Below are 19,017 nucleotides of genomic sequence, written 5' to 3' on the forward strand. Positions count from 1 at the left end.
TATATATATATATATCGTTTGGGTTTAAAGAGACAGCGACACATCTCAGAAAAGGGCTGAAAGAGGTGCATTGGAGTTATTGTAAGGAGGAATTCCGACCAAAGCATTGCAGTTTCACTTTATACATGCCCCAACTGAATGATTTCAATTTGAAAACAAAAAAGGATAACAGTAAAAGCATGTTTCTTTTAAAAATATGGCAATTTTATACCTGTTTGCTCAGGTTAATATAGTAGGAACACTGGCAAAACAACAAATTTAAATGCAAAACAAAGGCAGGTAAACACTTTAATTACTGTTCGCTTAAAATTTAAAAGATCTGTAGCACATTCACTCTGCTCAGTTTGCTAATATACAAGGCTAGAGTGAGCCATCAGTGTTTGTTTAGTCAGTATGAAACAAGATGAAGAAGATCCTGCTCCCTCACAGACCTTACACCAGCACCTGTTTACACCAGAGAGCTATTTGTGGCAAGAGTTGAGGCTAAAAGGAGTGGTAAGGTTTCCACTTTTATGGATCAAAAAAAGGTACAAACACACAAAAAAATGATGCAAGAAAAGATGTAAACCTAAATCCTCTCTTTGCGTTTGTTGCTTAAGAGGAGTTCCTACTCTCAGGGGAGAGGCAAACAAAAAAGCAAGTGTATGTTTAGTCAGCAATCCTGGCCTACTCAGTTTGCAATTCTACAGATAGTATAGAACAGACCTCACAAGTAGACAATGACAGACATGTAAAGAATTTTTATGAAACAGAATGCATCAAATTTGGTTAAAAATGGAAAGAGAAACACATTTTTTTTCTAACTGGGAAAGGCTGAAGAAGCGTTCATAAAATCAACATGGTTCTAATTATGCAACAAACAAAAAAATCCACGTTAATTGAATGGAATGAAATGCACAAATTCTTGTGTAATGGCTAGATTGAAAACAGCTTGTTTGAAAATTCCAACAAGTGTTAGAAGATAATTACAGTTAATCATTAGAGTTATCACACAGACTTATACTGTTAGAGCAAGAGTCAATGTATTTCCAGTAGCTATGCTTTATTTAATTTGATTTGGAGTGTTTCTTTTGCTGTAACAGTATTATTTTTTCCTAAAATGCCAATAATAGTAAAAAAAAAATACAGTAAGCAGTAAGCTACAGCAGTATTTTAAACAAACACAGCTCCTACATCCTGCTTGAATTTCACACCTTCCCTGGTCACATGTAAATAAATATTTTCTCTCATTAGGTAATGCACCAGTTATGTAGGCAGCGTATGCTATCAAACATTGACCAACTCGGGTTGATTAACAAAGTTATTTGAACTTCACAGTCATGAGAAAAACTGAAAAGTAAAAATAAAGACATTCACACAGAGGACTTGATAACACACCACAATCYCACACAACTACAATGTAACTGCTAAACAAGATTAACTTTGTTTGGGTTGGCACACTAAACAAAAGAGTGCTCCTACCTGCACCAGGAAGATGATGAGGAAGTAGAAATTGGCAATTCTTCTAAATTGTTCAAACAGGTTCTTTGGTAGAAAGTTCCAGACTGTATACTGCCAAGCACAGAAAGAAAAAAAACATGGATCAGAACCAGAGGAATAAAGCAAACATTCTAATTTGTTGTTGTAATTGAATGAGTTTGGTTACATAAATCAAATTCTGGCATGTGTTTAACCAAGTTTGGTTAAATAAAAATGTCTTTATAAGTGAGGACATGCACTTAAAACAATTATATTTATAGGTTCTTCCATATAAGTGTTGTGTCTGTGTCAGTAAGAGGAAACAAGAGGACAGGTTTAATAGAATAAAGTCTCCATTCTTTGGTCTTTCTAGGGAGAAAAACTTTGGAGGTAACAAATCTTCCACTGATTTACAGGTTTAGAAATTTTCTCATTTGTTTGGCCACTCTTCAATGCAGAAGCAATAAACCTATCAATGCGTCTTCACTTGTTTTAAGTAGCCGTGACTTCTGGAAATGTTGGGCGTGAAAAATAARCACATTTATTTGCTTGAGTTTCAGTCTCAACAAGATTCTGCACGCAGCTCTGTTCTGCACAACAATGTACCACTTTGAAAGACACAAATCGAAACACATGCCTACACATACAAACACTTGCACAGAAACAGCACAGAGGCACTGATTATGTATGGGAAACTCTGCTTGGGGAGTGTGTAGAAATGCAGTGGCAGCAGAATGGCCCATCTCATTTTGCTAGAGAGAAAAGAGTGTAAAAGTAATGAGAAAAAAGGGGGTGGCGGCACTGAGGGGGGCTAAGTGTGATGGTGCAGAAGCAGCAAAAGCAAGAGGAAAGTCGTATATTGGTCACTGCAGTGCAAAACCAAAAAGATGATGGAGAGCAGAGGCAGTGGGGAGCATAAACACTACAGCTGGGGTAATTAAAGACTGTTTACCCTGACAAACTGTCAGGAGCCCATTGATTGGCCCCTGTGCACTGGRACCCTCTGCACCACTATAAATCCCATGGCCATCTTTCTTTCCTTCCTCCTCATCATCACTTTCAACTATGATATCCATAACCCAGCCCACGGAACCTGTCTGAGCTTGCTGTCGACATGGGATAGATGGGTAAAGCTTAGCTGGGGGGCAGTCTATCAAAGCCCAGGGGAAACGACCAAATTGCCCACCCTTCCAGTTCATTAATAGCAAACATGTATTTCACTGCCACTCAGTGYTCCCCTGGCAGACAAATGATCGCCTTAGGTTGGGAGCTCAGCACGGGGAGAGGGGAAAAAAGAGCAGGAAGAAAAACACAGGAATGCTCAGGACTATTTGAGAGCTTGTTTTGCATTCAAAAATAAAATGCCAAAATGAAGGTGATGCACAAACCAAGACAAGCAGAGCAGCAAACATATGAAAAACATTTAAAATCATATATAATCAAAATAAAACCAAGAGTATTAAAGACCTGGTAAATTCTTGAGAATTACAAGTATTTTATTGACATTTATTTAAGCTGACAAGTCCCATTTTCTATTTTTCCAAGGAAGAACTGGCCCTGAGGGTAACCTGTTGTACATGTTTTGGGTGATTTTATCACATCTGTAATTTTAACAAGTCACCACATGTCTCTTGCAATGACTGTGCTTTGCATCTGGTTTTTAAGGCCGGCAACAGACAGCAATGCACTTGTATGTTTACAGTTAGTCAAATTATGTTAATTGATAGGAAGTTCTTCAGTGTAGCCTAAACAAATAACCCTCCGCTAATTATGGTTTAAATTATTTTAAAMCACAGATCTAGCCCCCTGTAGGTTAAAGCATCTTGGGAGCATTTACATTTGTGCTCTCATCACGAAGAATTGGACCACCACGGGTAGATACTGCCAGTTGTGAGCAAAGCTGTAGTGTGATTCTTACCTTTGATGACACAATCCTGTTGTCACAGAACTTGGGTGGTGTGAAAGTCTCACTGACAGGAAAAGACTGATGGCCAATGTAGATTGTCCTGTTGTCCACTCGTCTCTCATCACCACCGAACTACAGGAGGAAGCGTAGGGTGGGGGCAAGGATAAACATGGAAAAAAAATCAAATCTCCATTTTTAAATCTACAAACACATTCATTATTTGAAACAAAGACAAAGAACAGTGGTTTGTGGGGTGTAAAAGAGGTTTTGTGAAGGAACTTGAGGCCTGTATTACATACTGTGAACTAAGAATTTCTGTGTAAAAACGAAAGTTGCAAAAACGTAAGAATCATTCTCCTCTACTGAAAGACTATAAGCTGCATGAGCCAATATTTCAGCCAAGGGACGGGGAAAGTATGACATGGGTCAGTGGGCCAAATTGCTGTTAGTGTGGATGCTTTAACCTAATTTAATTCCTCACAGATGGTCATTTATCAATGTGACCAAATAATAAATGCAAGCTGCCGAAAAGCTGTGCTCAGATTTATGGGTCGAGTTTCTTTGTTGTGAATGCTTTGTGATGTGTGTATCATGTGCAGATACACTACCATAACTACGTACTTCAAGGAGCTACAGACAAACTCTGCTCCTCCTTAAAATGCAGTAGCTCTGCAAGATTTTTCTATAAAAGGCAGGCCGAATGAATCGTAGAACAAGACACGTGAGCTGAATTCATCAGATACAAATCTCTCCAACAGTTGCATGTTGTATATATTACAAAGTCTGGCTCCACTCTTCTCTTGTAGGGCTGTGTATTGGCAAGAATTTGGTGATACGATTCATATCACGACAGAGGGGTCATGATACGATATATCCCGATATATTGCGATACTGTAAACAAGGCGATATATCGCGATATATTGCGATTTTTTTGTCCAAAAATTCTATTAAATAAAAACCTCTTACAGGGAAAAAAAATGAAAAACCAAAATTCATTGTCTCAGAAAATTCTAATATTACATAGACATACTTTTGATACATTTAGCTATGTTCTGCTTTGTATGTGTTTTATTTTATTTGTTTAATATTTCTTCCATGTTTTCAATTATTAGACTAAATTTGACAATAAATAGTTTGAAAATATATTTTTTGCAGCTTTTAGTTTTTAATATTAATTTACAATATTGTCACCCAACACTAAACAACCTCTACCTCAAGAGGTAGAGGAGCCAAATGGCTGGCTCACTGCTGCCAACTAGTGGTCAGAGGCTGAACTACAACGTAAAATTTAATGGCTGGCAGGAAAGTTGACATTTTAAACCTWAAAAAAAATCGATGCAGGGCTTTAGAATATCGATACAGTATCGGGAAATGAAATATCGCGATATTTCAGTGTATCAGTGTATATTTTCTTACACCCCTATTCTCTTGATGACTTCAATTTGCTAAACTCCCAAACAAGAAATTCTAGGCTTTAGATGAACAGATACAGAGACTGACAAATGCCAATGTCAGTACAAAATATATTACAGGGTACTGGATATTGGCTTCCATGATCTTTTGAATAAAGTAGTTGGTGGACTGGTAAAACAACACAGATTTCCAGTAAAAGGTCCAAGTCAAAGAGAGAAAAAGAAACAAGATGATGCATGTTTTTTTAATCAAATTGTATTAATGCATACTTGGTTACATTTTGTAAATGGTAAAAATATTTTAGTCTTTTCTCATTTGTCTATGCAATTCATTTAACTAATTAAAAAGAACAATAAACTACTATAAAAATATTACTGTGATGCAAACTACGATTGGAATCTTGAACCTCACTCATGCTGGCAACTATTTAATAATTAATATCATGCACTTTTACAAGATGTGTCATCTTTAAACTTAAAAAAAGCTAAGAATAAAGTCTTATTTCAAATGATAATGATGACTAAATAAGTAAATGTTTGATCAGACCGACTGTTATGGAAGAATGACAGAATCACTTTCAACAGGATGAGATTGTTCATGTTGCAAACAATGTCCTGTTCTCAGGCATCAATCAAAAACACTATTCAAATAGRAATTTCAAACACATTTTAAAAATGCAGTTGTGTTCTGAAATCATGTACAAGTTGTTCAGTATGGTGATTACTGTGCTGGTAAATTATTAAGATCATCGTGCTGGCAGGGAAWTTGTTGCACCTAATATAAAAACCAGCAGCATGTGGGTTGAGAGGACAAATTATCATGAACATCTGATTCTGGACACATGCCAGGGAAYGTGTAAAGTCTGGCCACCTGGACAGCAAGCTGCACAAAGCCTGTTTTTGACAAGAGGTTAAATCAAAGGATATCATCCAACTCCGTGCAGAATAATTTATGCTGGACAATGACAGTCAATTTGATTCCAGTCAGAAGTCACACATTCGTAACACTAGCAAAAAAAAAAAAAAACCCACAAAAAAAGTCTTGGTGCTAATTCCAAAACACTTCCCATCTTCTCAGACAAGAGCAATCACAGTTACATAATACTCCCTCATCTTCACACCTCAGCATGGATGTCACCTTTGCCATCCAACTAAGCATACTACAACTCTGAGCAGAACCGGATGGAACTGGCTGCCAGAAAAAGATGAGAGAAACAAATCAGTAGGTAMGAAGAGTGTGAGAGAAAAGGAAGTGAAACATAATCAGACAACTCRAGCATATTCAGGGTTTCTGAGTCAACTGTCAACCATGGTCCCAGACCAATAAAAAACAGGAGCACACTGATGTACTCTTAGAAGTGATTCCAAACAGATACTAGGCCCACTATCCCTTACAAAACTGATATTAGGGAATGGAAGAAACATGCACTATGCAAAGTTGTGTGGCCAAAACTTTAAACTTGAGCTAAAGCACAATCTGTAAATTAAATTATCCAGTCAAAGTATATGCAAAGCCCTTTTGYAGGCACTCAGATGTTACAGGACAGAGTGAACAGCATTTACTGACACAACTGTCAATCTTTCACTAAATCAAGGGTGTACAATCCTTGTCTCGGGGGTCACTATCCTGCACGTTTTACTTATTTATCTGATTCAATGAATGAATTACCTTTTCAAGTTCCACGGAAGCTTGGTAATCACCCATCCATTCAAATCAGGCACGTTAGAGAAGGCATAGAAGTAAAACATGCAGGATAGGGTAGGCCTGGGCGATTATTTGATCGTGATTGTTGACTTGAGAAAAATTTCAGGTTGATTACGGTGATCAGCTGTGAGCCTCTTTACTCCATCAAACAAGGCAGAAATGTGTGTGACAACAGCCAATCAGAATCCACATTCTCCTGCTCCATTTCCATTTATAAGTTGCTAAGGAAACACGGATGGAATCGCGGAATTGACCAAACAAAACGTAATCCAGCATAAAATGTTGAATCTTACAGAATCCACCTATTTGGGTGAGTTTCTGGGGTATTTTGTCCACTGCCGCTCCCTGTACCTGCCGTTACCTGCTAACAGGCATGCAGGATGAGTTCCCTGAGCTCCCCTCCCAACMCAAAGAGAGAGAGAAAAAATTTAATGTGAACCGCGATGTGCAGCAAAACAGATTAGCTAAAACAGAAATGTCCTTCAAAAATACAAAGCTATAGTAACGTTTAGGACAGAACAATGTCCCAGCGGTTCTTTATTTATCTGGAGAAGAACTTYTCAGTAAGTTTTGTCAGCACACGATGGGCTGGACGCTGTGAAGACCACTTCCTGTCTGAGTCACATCACAAAGAGAGGAGCAGCGAGCTGAGAGACACGCTGCAAAATCCTGAACACTCAGAGGTGAGGTGGGAGTTTATCTGCGATTTTGCTGTGTGTGCAGAATCAGATATTCCTTTAGAAAATATGAAAAAAGCTTTGTCCATTGTTTGATAAAGTAATGTAAACAGGAGGAGGCGCAAACAGGAGGAGGCGCAGGGGGTGTGGGTTCCTTCCAATACTGAGTATCATTTTTATTCTTTTTTTCTACAGCTTTTTATTTGTTAAATTATTTTTCAGTCACTTTATAATTACACACATTTTAGGTTAATAAAAAAAATTGTGATAATAATAGASATGTGAAAAAAAATTGTAATATGTTTTTGTTTGCCACATCGCCCAGGCCTAGGATAGGGGCCTTTAAGACCAGGATAGGACATGTCTACACTAAACCTTTTTCTTTTTTACTGATAAAACAAGATTAGTGACAAATGAACAATGCCATTTAGGTAACAACAGATATTGGAGAACAGTTTCCCTTTTTTATAAGAAAAGCAGACAAACATATCAAGCATAATCCAACAGAATAACATTTAAAATTTAGAACATTAAATTTCTAATGTATATATCCTAGACATTATAAACATTCTTGTAATAATGGTTTTGTTTAGGATTGGACAATATTAGCAAATCTTGCGATGGCAATAATATTTGTAAATATTGCAAAGACTATACCTGGTGCGCTATATYGTATGCCTTTTTTTTCTTTCCTCCCTTTTCAATCTGTACTTCCTACTCTGTGTCCTTCAGCATTTTTGACAATGTCATTTGTGTCTGAAAAATACAACTTCAAAACTCTTCAAATATATTAGTCAACAATTATTGCATTCCAAGCAGGCCTGTGCGATATGAAAATTGTGGACAATGTTATTGCATTGACGATATACAGGTGCTGGTCATAAAATTAGAATATCATGAAAAAGTAGATTTATTTCAGTAATTCCATTTAARAAGTGAAACTTGTATATTATATTCATACATTACATACAAACTCATATATTTCAAATGTTTATTTCGTTTAATTTTGATGATTACAAATGACAACAAATGAAAATCTCAAATTCAGCATATCAGAAAATTAGAATCTTGTGAAAAGGTTCAAAATGGATGGCACCTGGTACCACACTCTAATCAGCTAATTAACTCAAACCACCTGCAAAGGCCTTTAAATGGTCTTTCAGTCTAGTTCTATAGGCTACACAATCATGGGGAAGACTGCTGACTTGACAGTTGTCCAAAAGACGACCATCGACACCTTGCACAAGGAGGGCAAGGCACAAAAGGTCATCGCTAAAGAGGCTGGCTGTTCACAGAGCTCTGTGTCCAAGCACATTAATAGAGAGGCGAAGGGAAGGAAAAGATGTGGTCGAAAAAAATGTACAAGCAAGAGAGATAACCGCACCCTGGAGAGGATTGTGAAACAAAACCCATTCAAAACTGTGGGGGAGATCCACAAAGAGTGGACTGCAGCTGGAGTGAGTACTTCAAGAACCACCACACACAGACGTATGAAAGACATGGGTTTCTGCTGTCGCATTCCTTGTGTCAAGCCACTCTTGAACCACAGACAGCGTCAGAAGCGTCTTGCCTGGGCTACAGAGAAACAGGACTGGACTGCTGGTGAGTGGTCCAAAGTCATGTTCTCTGATGAAAGTAAATTTTGCATTTCCTTTGGAAATCAAGGTCCCAGAGTCTGGAGGAAAAGAAGAGAGGCACTTCATCCACGTTGCTTGAAGTCCAGTGTAAAGTTTCCACAGTCAGTGATGGTTTGGGGTGCCATGTCATCTGCTGGTGTTGGTCCATTGTGTTTTCTGAGGTCCAGGGTCAACGCAGCCACATACCAGGAAGTTTTAGAGCACTTCATGCTTCCTGCTGCTGACCAACTTTTTGGAGATGCAGATTTCATTTTCCAACAGGACTTGGCACCTGCACACAGTGCCAAAGCTACCAGTACCTGGTTGAAGGACCATGGTATCCCTGTTCTTAATTGGCCAGCAAACTCTCCTGACCTTAACCCCATAGAAAATCTATGGGGTATTGTGAAGAAGAAGAAGCAATACACCAGACCCAACAATTCAGAAGAGCTAAAAGCCACTATTAGAGCAACCTGGGCTATCATAACACCTGAGCAGTGCCACAGACTGATCGACTCCATGCCACGCCGCATTGCTGCWGTAATACAGGCCAAAGGAGCCCCAACTAAATACTGAGTGCTGTACATGCTCATACTTTTCATGTTCATACTTTTCAGTTGGCCAACATTTCTATAAATCCTTTGTTTTTATTGGTCTTCAGTAATATTCTAATTTTCTGATATGCTGAATTTGAGATTTTCATTTGTTGTCATTTGTAATCATCAAAATTAAACGAAATAAACATTTGAAATWTATGAGTTTGTATGTAATGTATGAATATAATATACAAGTTTCACTTTTTAAATGGAATTACTGAAATAAATCTACTTTTTCATGATATTCTAATTTTATGACCAGCACCTGTAATTGAGATTGTGCTAGTTTTAGCAAAAACTGTTACATTGTGAGAAATAGCAGATGATAGTACCACTAMTTCCCACTGGCCCCACATCACAAAAAAATAAATAAATCTGGACACCCATCCTTTGCTGTTATCAAGCAAAACTTAGGGATAGAGCTAAATGGTAGGAGCAAAGGATGGAACAGAATGTACCCACAATCAGAATAACTGATCAAAGGATTTACAACAACAAAACAATCAGGTCTTGAATCACAACACGAATTTAAAATAGGTGTTAATAGCTTTAACATAACWTGCACAGAAAATGAGCCAATTACTGAGTAAACAATAATAAGATATGTCGGGCCTTGGGGTGCTCTAGAAGAGAAAAAATATATCTAAGCAGACATTTCTTGTGTGGTAAATTTACTGTAAAACAAGGCCTACTTCATTGAATGGTTGTGTGATTGCAATGCTCATCTCAAAGCTAGATAAGAGCCATATAAGAAATGCCAATGTATTTTTTTATTAATTTCAATATATTTAAATTGTTGTCAAAGTTCAAACAGACCTTTTTAAAGCCAAAGATATTAGCACGTAAAAGGATCGACGGTCACTATGTCAATAACAAGCTCAAGATTCAAGCTTGATGAAACAGCAACGGCAAAGATCAATAACGCAAACATCCAGCGGCCAATCAAACTGAGATGTAATTGTTTAGTCAAAAAATTATGCATTAGGGAATTAACCAGGGCTGAAGCTTTACATTAAGTTGTTCATTAAATTAAATTATGAACACGCTGTGAAATGAGCACAGACTGGGAGAGAGAGAGAAAAGGTGCTTTAGTGAGAGGAGGAGAAATGCAAGGCTGCATTCAGCTGTTGCCAACGTCCTGGCGATGACTCTGGTCTGATGACACTGCGTCCTGTCACACCATCCCACTATTCAGTGATTACCCTTGGTTTGTTTTCAATCTTTATCTTTATTCAGTTGTTTGAGCASCCAGCGAGTGTCAAAAAACATTTTGAAATTAAACACTGCTAATGCTTCCTTGCAAGAAAAAGTTGTAACAACTTTTTGTAAATGTTTTCATTTTCTCTCTGTTAAGGTTATAGGGCATTTGGCTTAGGATTGGAATGGAGCCAGACAGTTTTTTTCTCTCTTTGTTCCTCTTGTTTAAAGTTATGTTTCTTTTATTTACATTTGGATTTTGTAGATGTATGTTTGTATTTTTTTTTCTTTTCTTTTTTTTTGAGATAAACAGTTAAAAACTTGAACACTGAGGTCCCGAGGAGTTTTTCCAACTGGAACGAATGAGGGGGTTTGTGAGGAGCGTCAAGCTAAGGCTTCATGAAGCACTATTGTCGAAGCTTACATAAACTTCATAAGTACAGAGAAAAATCAAAACCAAAGCTTGTTTTCTCTGCATACAAATAATTGTATAAATCTGACTGACAAAGTACTGTAAACTAGACATAATATCAACACTGACAGAAGCCTCTTACTTCCCATCTTGGTGTTGCTTGAGTTTCAAACTGCTATGTAAGTAACATACTGGATTTACTTAGATTTAAAAAGCGGTAGCTACAGTGTTTTATTATATTTATCACAAACTATTGGCTATTATAACTGAAAAATATTTTCGAAAGAGAAGAGTTAAAATACCTTCACTTTTTAGTCCCATCCTGCAATTTCCCGAATGTTTAGAACAAATCACTAGGGATGTCCTGATCCAGATTTTTTGGCTCCCAATACAATATGATTTTTTTAATAATCAGTCTTTCCGATACCAATCCGATAACTATTTCTTTATTTATTTCCAAGTGACAAGGTTGGTAGTATTAAAGCGAGCCCTGCTGTTCCCACCACGAGAAAGTTTGCAGATTTTGCAAGATGCAGTTTCAGCATCATTGTTTTCCATTGAAAAGTGTTCCCACACTGTGGACATGGCATACTTGTGTGCATCTTGACTTCTTAACGGCAGTTGTAAAGCATGATGATGCTGAAAACTGTTGTGAAAACTGGATCAGCCCGATCACTCGACTAAATCCAATTCTACCTAATTTTCAAAAAATGGCCATATCTGCCACTGATACCGATACCGAGTATCTGATTGGGACATCCCTACAAATCACACTGGGAGAGCTGGGAGTAAACCTCAACTTGGGAAATTAACTTTAACCTCAGTTTCACCAGTGGAATTACACAATGAGTAACTGAGCCCAAAATGGTCCAATTTCTCCAAGAAGGACCGAGCAGTAGTAATACACACATGCTTACCTGAGGAAATTTGTGACTTTTGCTTGGACACGAAATAAAAAATCCAGTTGTCATGAACATAGACCWCTAGTGCCTGTAGTGTTGGTACGGTTCGGTACGGTTCCAAGCCATTTCCATTAGGCCAGATTCTTGGAACCAGCCCAGTTTTTAGTACCTACTTCGTTGTGGTTCCAAGCGGACCCAGTCAACACCAAAATGTGACGTCAGAACACTGTTCTTCACTGATTGGCTAGGGGTGGATTCACTGGTTACGTCTGAGCTGCCTTTACAACAACAAATCGAGGCACCATTTTTTTAATTGTAGCAGTGACATTAGTCATGTTTCCATCCAACTTTAATTTGAATTTTTAGCGAATTTTTTAAATTTCAGAACTTATTTGACAAGTGTGTTTCCAACTCTCATTTTGCGCATTAACTCTTTTTTGAAAACCCCCCCAAAAAAAAAACTCCACCAACCGCCCAACACACCAACTGGAACCGGACTGGAACGTCAATGGAAAAGCACCCGAACTGACCTGTTCCAACACTGACCGTACAGACACTACACTAAGTGGCACTAGTGGAAAAGGGGCATAACTCATGTATGGCCAGTAGTCTRTCAAAGAGGATATTATAGGTGGCTCTGAGCCACATTATTGCCCTGACACCAGATTTTGCAGGGGAATGTTAGTAACAAGTGACTATGGTATAAAGACAATTATTTACTCTGACACGCATCGATTTTGTGGTCAAACAATCAATATTCTAACTTTTTTCTTACTTAAGTGCTACAGCTGATTGAAAATTGTAAGCCCAAAAGAATACAGTAGAACCCAGTTTTACTCTCCTCAATCTTCTTTTGTGGTTTTGAAATACTGTTCAGGGAACAAACAAAAAAAATACTAAATTCCTCCTATACAGAACGCAAGAGCTGCACCGTTAAGCTTCAAAAATCTACTTTTACACAATAAATGAGGTTTGAGGTAGCTGTGCAAAGAAGAGAAAGCACTAGGGAGAYTTCTTTATATCAAGCACGTGTACTTACAATGCTGCTCTATAAWGAGAAGGACTGATTAATTAAATACAGGTTACCATATGACCTTAGAATCCATTCAATGTAATTCCCAGCAAGTATGAACCAAGCTCCTTACAATGTTATAGCTCAAGCTGCTAAACTGACTGGAAAACCTGATTAAAGTAAGTGTGAGTGCACGTGTGTGTGTAACACCCCATGCTTCTGTAATATACAACATCTGCTCCAGCAGCCTGTAACTGAATCAATCAGATTTTATGATGATGCTCTCAGTTTAAGTGGATTCACCATAGGTCAGATTTATTTGCCATTAAATGTAGTATTTGAGCTAGAAATTTYTACTTTCATCACAGAGGAAAAACTAAGGAAAGCAAAATCTCACAAGGATATACCGGTAATTGACAAAATAAATGGTATTTATTTTGTCAATTACCGGTATATTACTAAAAAAATATTTTAGTGTAACAAAATAAAYAAAGGTAACAGTTGAGAGACAAACTGATCAGTCAGTCTATATTTTTAGGCATATTTTTTCTTCCATTTCTTTAAAAATAGTCAGTATCAGTCGCAACTGAGCAACAAAGCCAAATATAAACCAGGCACCACTCTGTTGTTACACTACACCCTTTTGTCAAGACACTTGCTGGGACTGGGTTCTCTGCGAGGCAGTTGTGGCAGAGTGGTTAAGGGCATTGTCCTGTAACTGGTGGGCTACTWACAATCAATCGTTAGGCTGATGGTCCTCTTTTGAGAAACCAGTTTTGATGGTCATGGTTAAACTTGTTTGTCCACCATGAAGAAATACTGCTTATAAGGCTGAGTTTACCTGTAACTCGTCAGACCGAAGAAGTCTCTTGGAAGACAGACAAAACCTTTTTTTTTTCAACAAAGAAGAACACCAGAGGATCAGAGGACCTACTCAACTTTTTTTTAGATGCAGAGCAACAGTTCATGTTTAACCACRTGCCTCTTAACCGCTAGCCTGGCCCTTGCCTTCCTACACAGCTCCGCTCAATTCTAGTTTCCCTTCACTGCTCCRTCTGGGACTTCTCCCATTGACAAGGATTTCTCTGGCAGATTTTTAGCCGGGCCTATCAAAGAAGAGAACGACAATTTTCTGCGCAGAGTCTCTTGTAGTTTATTTTACCTGGGCCAATCAGCAAACAGAAGGAGGAATTTTGAACGACGTCGATTTTCTGCGCATTTATGCATGTACTCTACGTAATGTGATTATACAGTGTATATTACTGTTTATGCAAGGATTTTTTATGGTAATTATAAAACCAGTGGATTTATTTTAAGATAATTCTTGCATTTTAAAACTAACATGATTAAACTGTGTAAAATTATATTTTAAAAAAGCCATCAGATTTAAACATGCAAATAAATGTTGCTTTTTTACGGTGGAGAATTTGACTGCTAAACAGATTTAGAGACATGTTTGTATGTTCACAACAATGCAACAGTTGGCATTAGTAGAAAATAATRCAGAATCAATTAGCTGATAAGAAATGACTCCACAATTAAACTRTAACAGAAATTACCTTCATCGTAGATTCACCAAAACTTGGTCTGTGTATGAAGGCCTCATACCCAATACTTGTTTCTCTTCTGGCTGCTGTTTAAACACAGTGACGAATACCCTCACAGTGTAATGATGGTCCAACTTGAACTGAGGGCTGATCCTAAGGAGCTGTTGTAAACAGGCAAAGACTCATTGTTCTACTTGCATCCCTCCAGCTGCACAAGACACAAAGTGTACTGTACCRTAGACTGGTGGTACTGGCCTACATTAGGCCGTGTCCCTTGACAGAGGGGAGGGGGCGGGACTCATCTAGACCTCACAGTAGAAGATACTTCCTCAATTTTCTGATTGTTTCAAAAAGACACAGGAGGACATTGTGCTAACTATTTCAGTACTGCTTTTGGTCTGCATACAACTTTTGTAATGTCAAATGACTTCAACCAGTGACATGTTGTAACTTAGTTACATGTTGTAACTAAGCAAGAAATCAACCCAAATTGGAGACTGTGTAAAAAGCACTTTAACGTCAAATAATACACAGTTATTTGTATCAGCAATTGTCTAACACTACATTTGATGATAAAAGTTGTGTTGAACACAATGATTGTGTATTGGAATGGAATGTGTCAATAAGACACACTGTCATAAACATAAAAGTCAATAACCAGCAGTAGAAAAKAAAGTAGCTGCAAATCTTGGTTAAGGTTGGGTATACTTTAACTGATTCATAGCCCCAAAACATTAATTTACTAGAGTTTTGGTTTTCAKATTGCATGATAATCCCCTTCTACAATACGGACTTTGTTCCCATGCTGAAATTTTCAAGACCTGTTAGTGCAGTAAATCCTGGTTGATGGCTTAAGTAAATCTTTAGCTAAAACTTCCACACATTTTATTTTAAGGCCATAAAAACAAGCACATTTTGAGCTGCCGCCTAGTCACCCTTTTATCTATAATTAAAGAGAATTTAAAGTGGTGTGGCCTTAAATGGAATATAGTTTTTCCAGCCAAGTGAACGCAGTCAACGCACTCCATCTGTATACGTGTGAGACACATTCAGCCGCTTAGATGAATGTGCATGATCAAGTTGCTTTGTTCACAARGAGTATGGGTTGTAACTTAACTAAACTGCACACTTCAATCCTTTTTGTTTGTTTTTTTTTTCCTCATAACTGCTGGCAGAGAGCCATGCAAAGCCAACAAAAAGTCTATTACAGTACATCCCAGTGCTGACGCGCTTTAAAAATTTCCATCTCAGAGACAGTAACACTGATGACATTATCTTTAATACCATACCAAGCTACACTAGCTGTAATTGGTATTCAATTATATATGCTTGGACACAACATCAGAGCGCAACAAGACAAATGACAAAAATCAATGTAGCTTTTTTTTTCCACTGCCAAGAGATCATGGGTGATTTTCATCTTAAACTGAACTGTGACAACATTAAGAGGCTAAATTTTCCCTGTGATTGAGCAGCATGACCTGCTTTGAGAGTTTGCCATGGAACTAGTCACTGTAGGACGTAGCTTATACTTGATTTTGTAAWAGACGAGCATGTGCGTTCATCTCCTATTTCCCATTACATCGTCATACGCTGTTTCTCGTTTTCAGTGCCAAAGAAAACCCTGTCATTTCAGTTGACTATTAAAAACAAGGAGGGTAAAACTCCCCAGAGGCCAACATTTTTTCCCATTTTTATATGCTCTGACACAGAGAAGACAGACCCAAAAAAATCAGCACACATTAAAAATATCCCAAAATTCTCTTCACATCTCACTGCGAATACTCTGAGTGATACTAACACTGCAGCATGGCACGGAAAATCTCTGGATGACTTTTACACATATATAGATGATGAGGAGGTATTTTGAGTGCCATTACTCTAGTGTGAATACATGGATCAGGAAAGGGTAAAAGGAATGAGAGGAGAATTCAAAATAAATGAAGYTACCTGAATTATTTAGTGATACAAACTGAGAAGTCAATCTGGCTTCTAGCAGGAACTGAAAACTGCTGCAAACAGCCATCCGTGGTACCCGGTGTGCAACCAGAACCACCCACTCCAATGTTGCCCACAACAAGAAGAGGTGGACAGGAGCAAAGAGATACAGGTCACCCCCAATGTGGTTTTGCTCTAGTTTCTTAGTGAATCACACAGGGCTTTCCGGTCTCCTATACCGCAACAACTTCCTTCCCAAATTAAATGTCTTTATTATCATACTGTGTTGTTAATGAGCTCATCTGACTGCACTTCCTTTTTGGGCAGAGTGCAAAAGACTAAACRGACAAGAAAAAAGGAATTCAGAATAAGTGATCATGTTTAACAGCGAGTCGCAGTAAAACAGAGCACAGTTCTTATCAATACACATCTTTTCTGATTAAACATGCAGGATGAATCAAATGGCTTTACTTATATAAACTGTGGCCCTCAGATGAACTCTTAGACTGAAAAAAAGACTGACATTTTTATGTTTTCAGTCACTAATATGTCTCTTTTCAATACGTGCAGTTTCACGTTGTATGCCTTTTGGGGGGGGGGGGGGGGCAGCAAGTCGGGTTGAAATGATTCCTCGAATAATCCAAATATTTTGATTATTAAAACTCCTCAAAGCTTTGTTAATAATAGATGCTGGTAAAATATCAGCACACTTTTGTCTGGCCAGAACTTTATTCGTGTTGCACTTCAGCTATCGGCTACACGCGTATGGGAAGTGCTCTCTAGCTATTGGGAGATGAAGAGTCCCAAAACAAAAGCGCCAAGAAAACAACAGAATTTGTCAAAAGTGTGGGAACATTTTAAACTAAACAGAAAATACAACCATGTATGTRCAGCATGGTCTCAATGTTTCAGCAATGGAACAGAAAACAGCTGCTGTTTTCATCGAACCTATTATAGCATTTAAATTTTTCTGTAATGGTTAAAAAATTATTGAGTGATTGAGTGATTTTAATTAATGCACCCTCAAACCTCACACATAAATGCAAGTAATTGGAGCTTAAAGTGCATGACTCAAATACAACTGGTATAGTCATTTTATTTTGATTGCAGCAGGACCATCAGTAAGTGTAAATTACCTCATCACAACATTAAAATGTATTTGTCATAAAATAAGCTTTAGTAATTACTGCAGAACCTGACATTTTTTTATATCTGATTACTCAACAGAATAATCAAAGGATTACTACATAACTAAAGTAATAATWTGCTGAAACCCTATTAGTGAGTGTAGCTATCCACAGACACTGAAAAAAAACAGGCTTTAGTTGGAGGAAGTACACTTAAACAGCTGACAGATCAAATGACTAACACTCATTCCAATATACCTTGTCTAACAGTTGGGTAAGCATTTTTTAAAATTAAATAGGTTAGAGATCAAGCAGACAACAGACATCCGAGTAATTTTACTACAGCCAAATGAGTCAATGCCTCTCCTTGTGCCTGTCTTGTGTATGCAGTATAAACAAAAAGGTTGAGCAACGCTGCCAGAAAGTCTGATATCAGTATTTTCAGATGGAACAGCAAAACACAACCATGCTTAGTTATTTCTTAGGAACATTTATCTAATGTTATACTGACAAATTATTAAAGAACTCAATTCATCGGTCCATGTCAGCAACTTGATTTTCTTCATCAAACTTTGTACTTGTATCCTGAGCATCARTTATCTAAAATTACAATTCTCTTTCACGTTTCTTTCTGAAGTCAGAAATCAAAAGTCTTAAACACTGAATGGAATGCCACCCACCGGCTGTGATTTTACTAATTTAACATCAGCAGGCAGTATTTACATGTAAACAAACCCTTCTGGGAAAGTTTGTTCACATGTGCAGCTCAGAGTAAGCTGCTACTTACCAGGCTGGAAGTTGTGAAACAAAAGTGCTTCCAGAGATTTTTCTGGTGACCTTGCTCAACAAGTAACTACAGTTTGTCCAAAAGGTTGCTAGATTCGGTGCAAGTTTTCTTCTAATCAGGAGCAGATGTAAGAGATTCTTGTATACAGAAAAGRAAATGGGTTAGATTTGTAAATTTTTATCAAAAATTCATAAAATGATAAGAAAAAGTAAAGGTGAGTGCTCAGTTAGGGTGCCTCAACAGTAAATATGTTTTCACACATGAACATGAGATGTTGAGGACATTGTCTAGATCATCAAATACAATTTCCTGCAGTCATTGTTCTCGTATGTACTTTGTGACAGAATTTTTATGACTACAGATTATTTCTCACAGCTGGAAACGGAAGGAAGTACCGGTAAGTGTGAGGGAGTGTCTGGACAYGAGTGTGTTTGGAGGCAGGACATGATGCAAAAAGTAAAAAGAGTGAAAATTCCTGTGTTTTCTTTACAACATCTTACAAAGACAGATAAAATGTTTTGTTTTGCTGAAATTAAAATCCTTGTGAGACAGACAAATTCAGAATGGACTAAGTGGAAACCAATGTAGAAAGCTACAAATACAGGTGCTGGTCATAAAATTAGAATATCATGAAAAAGTAGATTTATTTCAGTAATTCCATTTAAAAAGTGAAACTTGTATATTATATTCATACATTACATACAAACTCATATATTTCAAATGTT

General features: G+C 37.5%; 1 protein-coding gene across 6 annotated transcripts in view; it reads right to left on the reverse strand.

The window, feature by feature from the left end:
* atp11c (ATPase phospholipid transporting 11C (ATP11C blood group)) overlaps window positions 1-19,017 on the reverse strand; it is a 48,441-nt gene that overhangs the window by 21,161 nt on the left and 8,263 nt on the right. For all 6 annotated transcript variants that reach the window (XM_014004928.1, XM_014004921.1, XM_014004897.1 and 3 more), the window contains exons 2-3: window positions 3,377-3,496; window positions 1,462-1,551 (exon numbers count right to left, since the gene is read on the reverse strand). In XM_014004928.1, the coding sequence (XP_013860382.1) occupies window positions 1,462-1,551; window positions 3,377-3,496 (210 nt within the window). The remainder of the gene's footprint in view (window positions 1-1,461; window positions 1,552-3,376; window positions 3,497-19,017) is intronic.

This window comes from Austrofundulus limnaeus, unplaced genomic scaffold (assembly GCF_001266775.1).
Source record: "Austrofundulus limnaeus strain Quisiro unplaced genomic scaffold, Austrofundulus_limnaeus-1.0 Scaffold1, whole genome shotgun sequence".
Classification (NCBI taxonomy): domain Eukaryota; kingdom Metazoa; phylum Chordata; class Actinopteri; order Cyprinodontiformes; family Rivulidae; genus Austrofundulus; species Austrofundulus limnaeus.